The sequence below is a fragment of the Molothrus aeneus genome, chromosome 1, assembly GCF_037042795.1.
Source record: "Molothrus aeneus isolate 106 chromosome 1, BPBGC_Maene_1.0, whole genome shotgun sequence".
Taxonomy (NCBI): domain Eukaryota; kingdom Metazoa; phylum Chordata; class Aves; order Passeriformes; family Icteridae; genus Molothrus; species Molothrus aeneus.
Window position 1 is genome coordinate 100,980,932 of NC_089646.1, and position 14,572 is coordinate 100,995,503.

The window sequence follows — 14,572 nt, forward strand, 5'->3', positions numbered from 1 at the left end:
TGGAACTGAGTGAAGGGACTGCTTTCAGTGAAGCCAGAGAGCAGAAATGCTGAAATGCAGAGCCTTTAGAATAATGGAAAACTAAAGCTTTCTTGCAGAAATTGAATTTGTCTATCACTGATAGAACCTGTATGGTCCAAATGCCTTGTCCATTTCCTACATGAGGACACGTTTAAATTGTACCAATCTTAATAGTTCCTCTTCCACATCTATACATCCTATCAAAATATGTGGCTGTGCAATGTGTTCTTTGCTTGGCAACAATTAAACATTTCACATACTAGCTATTGTGACAAGGCTCTTTCCTTCTAGTATCTTTAGATATCACACCTGCTCTAGACAGAAGTGTATAAAAAATCTGGGTGTTTGGGTGGAGTGGTGGAAATTGCTGTTGGAGCATATTGTTTTGGACAGGGTTCCTGCAGTCAGACACAGGCACATTCAGGGATTCTGTCAGGATCCACAATAATTTATTATTGCTGTATTGACTAGTCATGAGGTTGTAAAAGTTGTTTATGTTTCTTTACTTTGTTTCCAGACCTGTTTTCTTCTATCAGTGAATGTAATTGGTCAAAGGATGGATTTTTATGCAATGATTCATGCTTTCTGGCTGATTGCTGTATTGTATCGACGTAGGAGAAAAGCTATTGCAGAGATCTGGCCAAAATATTGCTGTTTTCTAACATGCATCATTACATTCCAATACTTCCTTTGCATTGGCATCCCACCTGCTCCTTGTAAAGGTAAGGACACCCTTTATGTAAAATTACTGCTTGTTGCTTTTATAGAAAAAATGCTGGAAAATTGGCAAGTGTTCTGAAGAAAAGGATTAAGTACTTGTTATGGAGTACTGATTGAATTTTTGCATGCTCCTGCCACACAGACTATCCATGGAGAAGTGGCAATGCCAACTTCAACTCCAACATCATAAAGTGGTTATACTTTCCAGACTTCATTGTGAGACCAAACCCTGTCTTCCTTGTGTGTAAGTATTTTAGCACATTGTTATAAAGTGTTTATATATCCTTTGCTTAAATCATCTGTACAGTGGAATTTGAAGCCAGCCTTTCATTTACACTTCAACAGCAAGACGACAGATTTTTTGGGTGATTGAATACTAAGCATGGCTTTGAATGTACTAGAAAAAATTACAGAGTTAGTAATTTTTGCATCTGCTTTTCCTGTATCCCTTTTTAAATAATTCAATATAAAAATGTATGAATATTTCCCCTTTTTCCATTTATTTCTCCATAAAAGTCATAGACAATGACAGGTAAAAAAACCTAAAGGCATTAATACATTTCAATTCAGAGTTGATTGCATTGAAAACCACTCAGTCTTGGAGGTTCAAAGTGTGGGAAAACAGTCTGGTAACTACATTAGGATACACCACAACTCTCCTTACACCTATGCTGGTGACTGAATTTTTCCTTGCAATCACTACTTTCTCCTAGATGACTTCATGCTGCTTCTGTGTGCATCCTTGCAAAGGCAGACATTTGAGGATGAAAATAAAGCTGCAGTACGAATCATGGCTGGAGACAATGTGGAAATTTGCATGAACCTTGATGCAGCATCTTTTAGCCAGCATAATCCTGTTCCTGACTTCATCCACTGCCGGTAAAAACTGAATCTTAAACACTTGGAAAATACAGTGCTTCATTTTCACAAAGTTCACTAGGCTAAAAGTCATTCTCATAGCTTCCAATTTTCCCTGGAATTTGTATCCATGTATGTTCCCGTCTAACATACCACTGTTTGAGAGAGCAGATAGTTAATTTCTGGGTATTCAGCATCTGGTTTAGAAAAGGGTGGATGCAAACACATCTTCCTAAAACTGATGATTGTTTTAAGTGCTCTCCAGAGAAGTTCAGAGATAAATTTGCCTGAAAGCCTGCATTCACAGAATCATAGACTTGTTTAGTTTGGAAAAGACCTTTAACATCATCATGTCCCACCACCGTCTTGGATAACCAACACATTGCAAAACATTCACCTTTAGGTCACAAGTTCCTGCATATTATCTGTGCACATGTGGATTTAGAATGTTTGAGAAAAATGAGTAGTTTGACTGTTAGATTAATCTAACCCTCTCTATTTCCAACTCCAGGAAAAATCTTGGTACTCAAATCTGAGTTTCCCTCCATGAATGCCCAGTAGGGCAGCATTTATGGTGGACTTAAGTGCTCTGCTGTTTTTCCCCAAACACAGACATGTTAGCAAGAATCCATTGTAGTCTGCAGTTTCCCATGTATGTGTTTAATGCCAAAAAGTCATCAGTTGTGTCCTGTGGAGTTGTTGTCTAAGCACAATCAAAATAACACTCTAAGAGACTGACCTTTGTGCTATTTCATCTAGGCATAAGAACAATAGAAGTGCCTTGGAAGGACAACTGACATGTCCTGTTCCTGAGCATTGCATACAAGGCTGTTTAAGAAGGTGAATAACACATAAAGGGACAGAGCTTGAGGCAATCTGTTCTGAACAGCCTTCAAACAATGGAACTGTTCCATTGTGTGCTCATTTCAGAAAACACAGATTAGCTCAGCTCTTCTAAATTTTGCTGGACATGCTCTTATTTGAAGTTGTCTCTGAAAGTTAATGCAGTCTCACAAGAGTAAATGGGAAGAGTAAGATTTCTTAGCTGTGGTGTTCTGTCAGACTTGATCTGTGAATGCATGTTACCAACAGATGTCTGAGTATGACAGGAATACAAAAATGTCTAGAACTAATGTCTGTAAGAATCGTTCTTTTGATGACAGACTTATTTCTTTTACCAATCAACTGGTATCACTGGAAGTCCTACCCAGGATCTTTAGGACGATCATGCTATTTCTGTTAGATTGAAACATTCAATTGACTCATTTGTCCAGAGATTTATAGTAGCTACTGGGCAAAGGTTGAGCAGTTCTCCCCCTTGAGAATTTCCAGTCTACACAGTGGACCCAGTGCTCTAGATTCAGTAACATAAGCAGGAAGGGAGAAATATTATTCTTTCTTCAAAAAGCTTCATCAAATGAGAATGCTTTCTAAAAGATAGCTAACAAACAGGGCTTGGTTAAGAGGAAACATAGTGGAGGTTGCCTGAGTTTTTCTCTTGCCACTGCAGTTGTGTCCATCTTAGCAAAGGATGACACAGCAGTTGCATTGGGCACACTGGTATGTTTAGTCACTGGTAAAAACCATCACTGGTTTCTGACAGAAAGATTGAATTTTCCTCCAAAAAACTTGTTACTGATGGGAATGTGTTCTAAAGCTGTCTTTAGAAGAGAAAAAGACAAGAAAACCACTGTTTTTTAAACAGCTTCTTTTGGGATCTTTTCAATGTTTTCTGGAATCTGATAGGTAATTCTAAACATCCGTATAAGATATACCCAAATGGACAAACATGAAAATTTGAAACACAGAGGATATTTGAAGATTTTGGGTGCTAATCAGAGTCAGGAAAGCAAAGCTCAAGCTGAACTGGCCTTCTGCCTCTCCACAATCCTTTGGGTTAATTTCTGTGGTTTGGTTCATGTGCATGGGATGCATCAACTTGAAGCTTGGCAGGACATCCACTCAGACACACTGCTGGGTATGTGCTGACCAAGGAGACATGTGGAGAGGTGATTAACAAAATGGAACCATTTAATTGGGAGTTTGCTGCATGTATTAGGAAGTAGGTAATGTTGCTGATTGAGAGTACAAAAAGCTCCAGAAAATCAAAAAGCCCATTAGTGGAGCTGTACAAATAAACTGTGATCACTTTATATTTTTTCCACCTAAATGTCAAAAATCTGTGAAATCATTTCATGTGACAGTTTTATGTTGTGTGAATAAGGAGAAGAAGGAAAACAAGGCAGAGAAAGAGAAAAGAACGGGGATATTTTTGTTTGAAAAATGAATCATTAATTACTAGAAAGCCCATTAAAGTAACACATTCAGGAACAAAAGATATTCCTGTTTATAATATCTTTTCTTGTAGATATTTGGGCAGGGACTCATGGACTTATAGACTGGTTTGCATTGAAATAGAAGGGACCTTCCATTTCAAAGGAAGATCATCTAATTCCAACCTTGCTAGCAAGAGTAGTGCCATCTTCCACTAGACCAGGTTGGGCATCCACAACTCCAGGTGACCTGTTCCAGTGCCTCATTACACTCTGAGTAAAGAATTTCTTCCTAATACCTAATCTAAATCTCTCCTCTTCTAGCTTAAAACCCTTCCCCTTGTCTTATCCCTGTATCCCTGTGTAAACACTTCTCTCCTTTTTTTATAGGACACCTTTAATTACTAGAAGAACATAATGTGAAATCTCACCAGAGATTTCTCTTCTCCAGGCTGAACAACCCCAACTCTCTCAGCCTTTCCTTATAGGAGAGGTGCTCTGGCCATGTTCTTGGACCTCCTCTGGGCTCACTCTAACAGACTGAGGACCCCAGACCTGAACACAATACTCCAGATGGTATCTCACAAGGGCAAAGTAGAGTGGGAGAATCACCTCCCTTGATGTATTTTGAGGTAACCCAGGATGCAGCTGGCTTTCTGGGATGTGAGTGCAAATTGTCAGCTCGTGTCCAGCTTTTCATCCATGAGAACCCCCAAGTCCTTCTCATCACAGCTGCTGTCAATGGATTTCTCTCCCAGTCTGTGCTCATGTGTGGGATTTCCCTGTCTCAGATGCAGGACATTGCACTTGGACTTGTTCAACTTTATGAGGTTCATATGGGCCCACTTCTCAAGCTTTTCCAGATCCCTCTGGATGGCATCCCATTCTTCTGTTGTGCCAACTGAATCATTCAGCTTGGTGCCATCTGCAAACCTACTGAGGGTGCACTTATTCCCACTCTCTGTGTCACTGAGGAAGATATTGAGCAGCACCTGTCCCAGGACAGAGCCCTGAGAGACACCACTTGTTACCTGCCTCCACCTGGACATAGAGCCATTGTCCCCAACTCTCTTGCTGATCCATTCAGCCAGTTCTCTAACCATTGAATAGTCCATTTGTCAAATCCATGTCACTGCAGTCTAGAAAGTCAAGGATGTTGTGTAGGACCATCTTGAAGGTTTAACAAAAGTCCAGGTAGATTACATTTCTCTTTCTGTTGACCTTATAGAGTGTTGCAGTCATTCCATCCTAAAAAAGCCACCAGAGTGGACAGGTACAATTTTCCTTTAGTAAAGCCATCACCTTCTTGTCTTGCATATGCCTTAACATTGCTTCCATGAAGACCTGCTCTGTGATATTCCCAAACACAGAGGGAAGGCTTACTCATCTGTAGTTTTACAGGTCTTCCTTCCACCCCATTTTAAGCTATAACTTCTCTTTTTTGTTTTTGTGGGTTTTTTTTGTAGTGTTAGCTGCATGAATGTGTAATGGGAACATGTAGGATGATGTCCCTAAGTATAAACAGACCTTCTTTTAGTGGGAACTGCATAATAGTTCTTGTGTTCCTCAAGGTATCTTACCTTTCTTTTTGAGCTCTTAAGTGTCTCTTTCAGTGCTTTCACTACAATATAGATTATCCCAGGCTTTAGATTACATTATTTTTGAGAGTTTGTACTGCATATATGCAATCCTAAGTGCTTAATTTGCTTCAAAGAAGCACCAGTAGATAGGCCGATAGATGACAGTACCTTAAGGTGACTGAATATTTTATTAGGAGTTATAAATCTTTAAAAGAAGGACTCTCAAGCTCTGGGTAATCCACTGAAGATCTACCTCAGAAGTAAATGTGTGTATATGGCCTCCATCCAAGACAATTTGGAACTGAAAGGGCTTTGTCTAAAAACGTTTCTTATGCTTTTCAAGAGAAGTTTGAGAACGGTCTAAACATTTAGTAGTATGGACAAGAACTTGCTTCAATCCTTATCCAAGCAAGTGAAATTAATAATGGCATTTCTCCAAAAGTCAGTCGGAAAGAGCCAAACAGTAAGAGAAGACAACCTGGTTATGAATAAAGAAGCAGAAGAAAAAAAAAATTTAAAGAGTTATGCTTGGTATTCTTGTGTTTTCTGAGAAGCCTGATGTGTATTTACTGCTATGTAAAAGAATGGCAGCTGCAGACCAAGGCACCCTTTCTGAAGTGTCACTTTGCTTGAGAAGATACTACTTGGTCACTGTTCTAGTAGACATGGATAAAAAGCTTTTAGCTGCAACATAAACAATGGCAGAAGAGGAACATATTTCCAAAATGCTTCATTTTCTTCTCTCTGGAGAAATACTTGAGTTCAACATTGATAAATAGTCTAAGAGATTTCCTGAAATTTTCTTGTCTTTCCACCCCCAGATTTCCCAGGGGATATGTGCTTGACCCCAAAGGAGTGCACATCCAAAGGACTTTGAAACAGAAATAAGAACAAAGAATAGAAATAGGAGCTTTTAGAATGACACAGGATTTAAAGCAACCTCACTGAGGATAATCCTTTCCCACAGTCTCTAATGCTGGAAAATTCTCATTTCAGTTCCCAAGCAGTTTTCAGACATTCTCTTAGACATTTTCAAGGGGGAAAAAAGCTTGGGATTGTAACTGCTTTTTTCCACTTAGAAGCAGAAAAAGTCATTAAACTGTCTTCTTTAATACCTGTACTCTGGGAACCATCATGAGGGGAGTCAGGTAAAGTGTCAGAAAGGCATCTGTAATGCCAGTTTTGGAACCGTGTTCCAACTTAGGTTAGTGAGATAGGACTTGCAAATGAGCATTACAGGCTTCCTGTCATATTTAAAGCAGATAAACATTCTGTTGCTAAAAAAATGAGCTTCAACAAATAACACAGTTGTGAATTTGGGTATTTTTAAGGTGGATACAAGCATGAAGGAAGGACTTCATTGGTAAGAAAGTAATCGTAAAAGAATATCAGTTCCTTGAGAGGGTTTAACAAAAGTAGTAGGAACAAAGACCTATGGGATCCACAAGACTAGATTTGAAGTCCATTGATATAAGGGAGGTAATTCTCAGAAGATTAGATGCTGCTATTGGCAGAGGGAAAATCAACAGAACTCCCTTCTGAAAGCTGAAATAGAGCTCCAGGGGGAGGGTTTGGTGATGGAAGCTGGGTTGGGAACATTAGTAATGTTGAGATTAGGAGGGGAAACAAGCTCTGATGTAGGGTCACACAGGCTGCTAAGAGTGTGAGGAACCGGAGATATGGAAGAAAGAAGAAATCTGGGAGTAGGTGAAGCTTATTGAACACATATGTGTAGGGACAGTATGTCATCAGAGGATGGCTACTGGAGGAGCCTTGGGGTTATATGAAAGTGGGTATCATGCTCAAAGCAGGGGGCTACTAGGAAAAACAGTGAAACTACACAACAGCAGCTCCTCCAGCATGAAGAACCCTTGAGCTGCATCCATCACCAAAAAAGGCTTTCACCAGTGTGTAAGCAGAAGTGTGTTTTTCCCCTAAATTTCAAGGCAGGACATTTGGCTGAGGACAAATACCTTTCCTGAAAGGGATTATTGGCTGCAGCATCAGCACCTCTTGGTGCCTGCAGGCAGAGGTCTAGACACTAGGCTGGTTATAGCCAAACACATCATGTAGCATGCCAGGAAAACAACTACACCTAGAGCAATCTCTCTGCAACAGGCTGCATTATATTACAGTTAAAAATTAATTCCTGTGGAAATAAAATATTGAAACAATCATGGTAAGACCAATAAAACTTTAGAAAATAAAAGCAGATAATTTGATATAGAGAGCCATCTGAAGTTAAAATAGCTTTGATGGATGTGTGGAATGAACTTCAGACTTTTTCTTCCTTGGTTTTGAGCCAATTGATATGGTATTTTTTTCCAAAATGTTATCCAGAGTATTAGTGGATTCTACTAATGACATTGTTGGAAAATCAGTGGGTTTTATTTCTCATTAATCTTTCAGGTTTCTTCTGTGTAATTTCTCATTCAGAGGCTGTCATGCTGTAGTCAAAGCCATAGTTGGATGCTTTTGGTGCACTGGTGTAGTGGCTAATCTTACTCATATGTGTGTCTGTGTTCTTGGCCTCCCACTGCACCCTCCCACCTTTCTGCATTCATCACACCAGCACTGAGTGAGCTCGGAGGCTAATTGGGCAGAAAAGTATCCATTCCTTCTGTCCTCCCTCAAAGTAAATAAGCTTTTGCAAATTCTTTTCTTGAAACCATTTTGAAGAGCCAAAGACAAAAAAGAGGCTGAAATGCAGAGCTGAAGGGATGACCAGGGGTGGGACTGTCCCCTTGGGAACCAGCTGTGCAGATTTCTAAGGTGTGTTGTTAGATATCACATCCTGAGGGTGGCCTTTTGCTCTTGGTGAATGAAGGGAGGTTTAAAGAACACTTAGAAAATGGGAGTTTGGAAGATTTACATGACATTAAACTAACAATCTATGTGGTCTGCAGTGAAAGCATAAAATCACAGTATATGCTATCGAAGATTTAACATTTTCTTCAGTCTGTGTGAAAGCTTTTAAACAGAGGGTGAGCACCTCATCTGTCCTCAAGGATTTGTGTAGGGTCTTTTTAACTGTTGGGGGGTCTTTGTCCTTCAGCCTCCCACTGTTGCATTATGATCCCAGGGCAAGTATCCGAAACTCCTCGCTTCCTAATGTTCTGGGCTTTGAGACAGAATTTAAAGATTTATGTATGAGAACATGTCAAATGATTTGAGAGGTAACATGTAGAGATCTCCCCACCAAGACATGTCTTTGTTCCTGCTCTTATGGCCCTTGACCTATCCATACCAATTAGTGAAAATTAGGGGTATGCATGACTCTATGCTGCAACAGACAAGATTTTGCATATTGTAACTGAAAGAAACAGATTTTCTACCTGAAACAACTTGAGTGGTTCTCTCCATTATGTTCAACGTGGCCACCCTCTTGGGATAGCACAGAAGTACCTTGGATGGTTGGTGGTCTTCATTGTTTAGGTGTGCTTTGGCTGACTTGTTTGAACACCATCTGTGAGATGTCCACTCCAAGATTAATTCTTGGGAGCCATTTTTATTGTTGGATTTGCTTGTAACTGCAGAGTTATAAAAGTCAGATTGCTTTCCATCTTTAAGGACTGTATCATTTGTCACTTGACACCGTTGTAGTGCCTCCTCCCTTCTAAGAATTCTTCCATTACATGCAGTCTTGTTGTTTGGTTGGTTTAGAGATGCCTAAGGCTATTATATTTAATGCATATTTTGGATATAAGAAGAAAAGGTATATTTAATATTTTAGATGACTGCTAAAATGTAGCAAATGGCTACCATCATAGTAAAAATGTAGTTAGATTATTGTCTTCCTTTTCATATTCTCTCTAATTTACAGAAGTTTTACTCTAAGTGATACCTGCTGCTGATTATGACCCAAGCAAATGCCACATGTATATGTTGGGAAGTTTGGATTGAGACAGTCACGTTTGTCTCAAAGAGTCAGTTCATTCTTATTGATGAGTATTAAGGCATTGCTGTGTTTTGGATCAATTTGATTCCATTTTGGGCTTTTCTCAAAATATGCTGATGCATTTTGTTGGTAGCAAAGGACAAGCCTTTTGAAATAGAGCAGTGTCAGGAAAGTGATCTCTTCCTAGCCATCCTACACACCAATAATTATTATTAAAGGAATATCAAACAGAATATTATTTTCTGAAGAAACAATGAGAGCACCATTTCTAATGCACATCAAGTTAATGAAGACCTCTTTGACTGATGTCTTCTTTATTGTCCCAGCACATATTGATTCTTTGTTAATGTTTTATCACCCAGAACCCAGTAACATCTCCAAAGTCATGATATTTTTAGATTTCATAGGCAGTAGATGACAAATTTCTTAAATATTTGTGGGAAATAAACATAAAGGAGCTTTCTTTTTACCTTTCATTAAATGCCTCTCTGGTAAAATGTGTAATACAGGCCTATAAATGTAAGACTATAAATACATACTCCTAGAAAGTTCTGAGCCTGAGAACATCAAGCAGCAGGAGCCTTTTTATGTGGCTTCATACAGTGCATTTAGTTCATTTGCTCCTTACATGGTTTGGCTCAGGTATATGTGCACTCCTGTAGCTCTGTCTCCCTGCCTGGTTTCCTGACAAATGTAGTTATGCAGCCTGGGTGAACAGACTCTGAAAATACAGTTAGATTTGAAATCAAAACATTATAAATGGGAAGAAATTAAGAATTAGTTGGTTTTGCAGTGTTTAGCTATATGTAGTATTTGGTATTGCCTTTGGCAGACATTCTTGTTTGAAAGCTCACTGACTCAATATTAAGTCAACATTTTAAGGAATCTGAAAACACCAAATTGTTTCTCTCTCTTTCCCACTGTGGGCCAGGCTGATTTCAGATAGCTCTCTCTCAGAGCTTCCTGGTAAATGTTTCAGTAAATTCTATCACATTTCTGTTCTGTAGAAACTTTTTTCCCCCTCAAAACTTTTGCAGTTGATCTCTGTTAGAGAAATATATTTTTAGCAGCTTTTTATGAAAACTAGTCTTTTGATCAGGCTGAATTCCCTAGAAGTCATCAATAAATATGGAATTGTTTGCAGGGGTGTACTATAATTGGCTTTTTAAAATAGATTTGCTATACTATTTCTCAGACTTCTTGAAAGATAATCTCAGACAGCCTTTAGATCTCATATATGGTATTGCAGATAATATCCCTCTCCCATGAATTTTGGTGAGAACGGGATGTCCTCCCTGCCATGGTGCAAGGCTTGATCCTGCAGCAAGCACAGCACAGCACCCTGACCAGGTGTAGCAAGGTGCTTATGCACAGGGAGGAGCTGGAGTGAAATGTGTGACCCAGGCAGACCTGTGCATGAACCAAACCCCCTGACTGTGGTGTTAGTGGTCAGTGCCTGCACAAATATTGAAGTGTGAGAATGCCCAGAAGACCATGGCACAAGTGTCAGCCAGTGATGCAGAAAGAGGAAAGATAGCATTACCCTCAGAAAAAAAATGGTAACTTTTTCTCCTTATTTTACTTCTAGGTCCTACTTAGACATGTATAAGGTGATAATATTTAGTTACCTCTTCTGGTTTGTGCTTACCATAATCTTCATCACGGGAACCACAAGGATCAGCATATTCTGTATGGGCTACTTGGTGGCCTGTTTCTATTTCCTTCTCTTTGGTGGAGACCTGTTGCTGAAGCCCATCAGGAGCATTCTGCGTTACTGGGACTGGCTGATTGCCTACAATGTCTTCGTGATCACCATGAAGAACATCCTGTCGGTAGGGAGCTGATGCCTTTCCTCTGCCTTCAGCACTTCTGTTTCATTGGCAGTGTGCACAGTGCGCTGAGCAGTCATTAAAAGTCCTTTTTTGGGACCATAGCCTTCTGCAAGCCCAAAGCAGTCTCCATTTCAGTTCAGCACTGCTAGGGAATGGCAGTGCATATCCATCATAGGGAAATGTGCACCCTTGTGCTCAGTCAGGCTTTGTAAAATCTCACGAGCTACTTTCTAAGGGCCAGGTTCTGGTTTCTTTGCCTAATGAAGTCTCTCCTTAGAAGTCTCATGAAAAGTGGAGTGAAAAATGAGTAAGAAGTGCAAATTAGTCATACTGTTGATAAGTAGTGCACATTTAATTGGAAAATTTATTTAAATAAAGAATTTTCAAACTAGTATGAGATGCAGTTGTGTGATGTGATGTAATTAGTGAAGTTGAGTACAAAGTTACAAACTCCATTCCTGTTTCCTTTAGAACTAGTGTGAAATTCAGGTGGAAACAGATGTATTTGATAATTAAATGTCAAATTCTTCTGCAAAATATGAAAGAATTTTCTTGGATTAATTAAGTCTTTTATATTTATTCTTGCAGTGGTACTGACAGGTGATTAAGACAAGCCAGTAATTTCAATCTTTTTGAAAGATAAATTTAGATTTATTCCTGGCAGTTGCTTTTTAGCTTTGAACAGTTTTAGTGCTGGACTGCAAAGAACAGACATTTTTCTTTTTACATTTATTTAAGTCACTACACTGATATAAAATTGATTTATGGGTGGTTTGAATTTGCAAATGTTCTGAATGCTTACATATGTGCTTCATTTTATGCTTGGGAATTCAGTGGAGCTACGTGTCTTAAAATTGTCCATGTATGTTTGCAAGAATAAGTCATTTATAAAAGTTGCTTAGTTGTCACATTGCATTGTATGCCAGATGTGTCCCTTTCTGTGCAAAAACTCAAACAAGCCCCACATACCTCCTGTCTCACTAATAATCAAAAAATCAAATTCTGTCTAAGACTAGTTTGTGTGTCACTGGTAAAGCCACTCTTTTTTCCAAGCTCTTTTAGTAATGAGAATAATTCAACTGCCCTTGGCTGTATTATTTCTCATGTAATGTAAAAAGATGTAATTTTTCTTATCCTTATTACTGCTATGTCTTGTTATAAAAAACTGTCTTTTACTTGCAGATAGGGGCATGTGGCTACATTGAATCATTAATTCAGAAGAGCTGCTGGGTGATTCAGGCATTTAGCCTGGCTTGTACAGTTAAAGGCTACCATATTCGTAAGTACAGCGTATTTTTCTCCATGATTTTCTATAAAAAAAGGATCACCTTAAAATCTTCTACCATATTTAAGTTGTGCCATCCCTTGATGTATTACCTTTTGAAAAATCATGGACTTATATTGATTAGCAACACAGAATATTGAAAACATTTCACAGAAACAAGGGGGACACGTATACAGAGAAAACTGCCCAGACATCCACCCACAGCCAGCGTTTGCTGTAAATGAACAATTCACAGATAGTGGCACTTGACACATTTTCCCATAAATGCAGGTGATGTGATACCCTGGTTTACTGTACATCTTGAGCTAAAAGGTCAGCTCACCATCACTGCATGGAGAGGGCACCTTTTCCCTGCTGCACTCCCTGTGTGCAGTGCGGGTTCCCACTCCTCCCTGTGTACCAGGGTTCAGTGGTTCAAAGGAGAAACCACTTCAGCTCACTGAAATGGCATGAAAGTAATAAAGTTTCTGCATGCATAAAGAGTTTAGGCAATTTTTTTCCTTGTGATTATTCTCATGTGGTGATAAAAGGAATGGAGTGGATAATGTCTGTGGATGGAGGTGAGAGAAGGGAAGAATGAAGTATGGAGAGCAAAACCCTTCACATCTCAGTGAGCTATTAATTTGTCTCCACTTTGTCCTGACACCCTGGATTAACAGTTTGAGAACACTTGAAGGGGTTTTTTTGGTGTGTTTTTGGGTTTGGTTTGTTTTATTCCTGAATTTAAAGAGCTGTTTCAGCCTAGTGAGTCTGCAGCAAAGTTCTGAATTCCTGTAGTCGTGATTGATCCCAATAGGTAAGTGTGGAACAGGGCAAAAGAAAGTAAATAGGAAGACACAAATTCACAGGATGAGAGGTGCCCAGGAATTCTTGTGTTATCCAAAACATTTTGGGCAGCAACAGAAACTTAGGCACAGGTTTTCAAACTCCCACCCAGTTTGAGTTTGGACACAGCAGGCTTTGAAGCTCTTGGAGTTTGACCTTTCAGAGCTATTAGGTTGGCTTGCTTGCTTGAAAAGCCAGCTTCAAGCCAGAGCCTGTCCCTGGAGTCCTTCTACTGCCTTCTATAGGGCAGCATAGGCCATGGAGTTTATAGTCCAGGTCCACAAAACCCAGTTTTAATTTTTTAATATCCCCAAGAGAACTGTCTTACAGAGAATAAAGGAAGAAAAAATAGCCCAAGCCAAAATCTAGGGGTAGGAAGAATGGGTTTTCCTCTCTGCCTGTGTCCTACCCCAAAGGAAGCAGTTTTGTGGTTTCAAATATTTCTTCTCTTATGCAATGGAAAGGAGCATTGAACTGAGTTGTGGAGAGGAAAAATAAAAATAATCAGTGGTGACAGTCAAAAAGTCATTTTGACAAAAATAAACTATTTATTTCTCCTGTTGATAGCATTCTTAATTTAAAAATGAGAGAAAAAGTCACTTTGAAGAGAATAGGACAAAAAACTGATATATGCCATTTCAGGAAACACTGAAATCAAATAATTCAGTGCAACAAAAAATGTGCCTTTTCCATTCTTTTTTTTTTCAAGTACTTACTAAAGTAGGGTGAATTTATATGCAAATGGTTCACTTCTGTGATATTCTTACTTGTGGGACAGTGGCACATGGGACATCACATTGTTGGAAGCTTTTCAGTTTGTTGTAAAACAAATTATGGTACACCTCAAATGGAAATGCATGACAATTTTCTTTAGGAAAATCTAAAATAATTCAAATAATTTTAAAGGCTAGAATTATTTAATTCATTAAACATTATGAAAGAATTTTTAACACTGATGGTGTCTTTCTCCAGCAACGAGCAATCCAGATTGTAAACTGCCCAGTGGTGAAGCAGGAATCATTTGGGACAGTATATGTTTTGCTTTCCTGTTGCTGCAAAGAAGAGTCTTCATGAGTTACTACTTCCTTCATGTGGTTGCAGATATAAAAGCTTCTCAGATATTAGCATCAAGGTAACAGAAAATTTAAAAGAAATTAAATTAAACAGCTCAAATCTCTTATAGTGGCAGTACTTAGTTTTTATGATAGGCAGTACCAAAACAGTCCTCTAACATTGATTTAAACAATCCATGCTAAATTCATAACTGCAAACCCAGCTTT

The 14,572-nt window shown here is 38.9% G+C and overlaps 1 protein-coding gene across 1 annotated transcript in view; it reads left to right on the forward strand.

The window, feature by feature from the left end:
- The window catches only part of PIEZO2 (piezo type mechanosensitive ion channel component 2), a 285,292-nt gene that overhangs the window by 221,052 nt on the left and 49,668 nt on the right, over positions 1-14,572 (forward strand). Inside the window, exons 25-30 of the mRNA XM_066546251.1 lie at positions 539-743; positions 884-985; positions 1,455-1,620; positions 10,939-11,182; positions 12,365-12,461; positions 14,265-14,424. Of these exons, the coding sequence (XP_066402348.1) occupies positions 539-743; positions 884-985; positions 1,455-1,620; positions 10,939-11,182; positions 12,365-12,461; positions 14,265-14,424 (974 nt within the window). The remainder of the gene's footprint in view (positions 1-538; positions 744-883; positions 986-1,454; positions 1,621-10,938; positions 11,183-12,364; positions 12,462-14,264; positions 14,425-14,572) is intronic.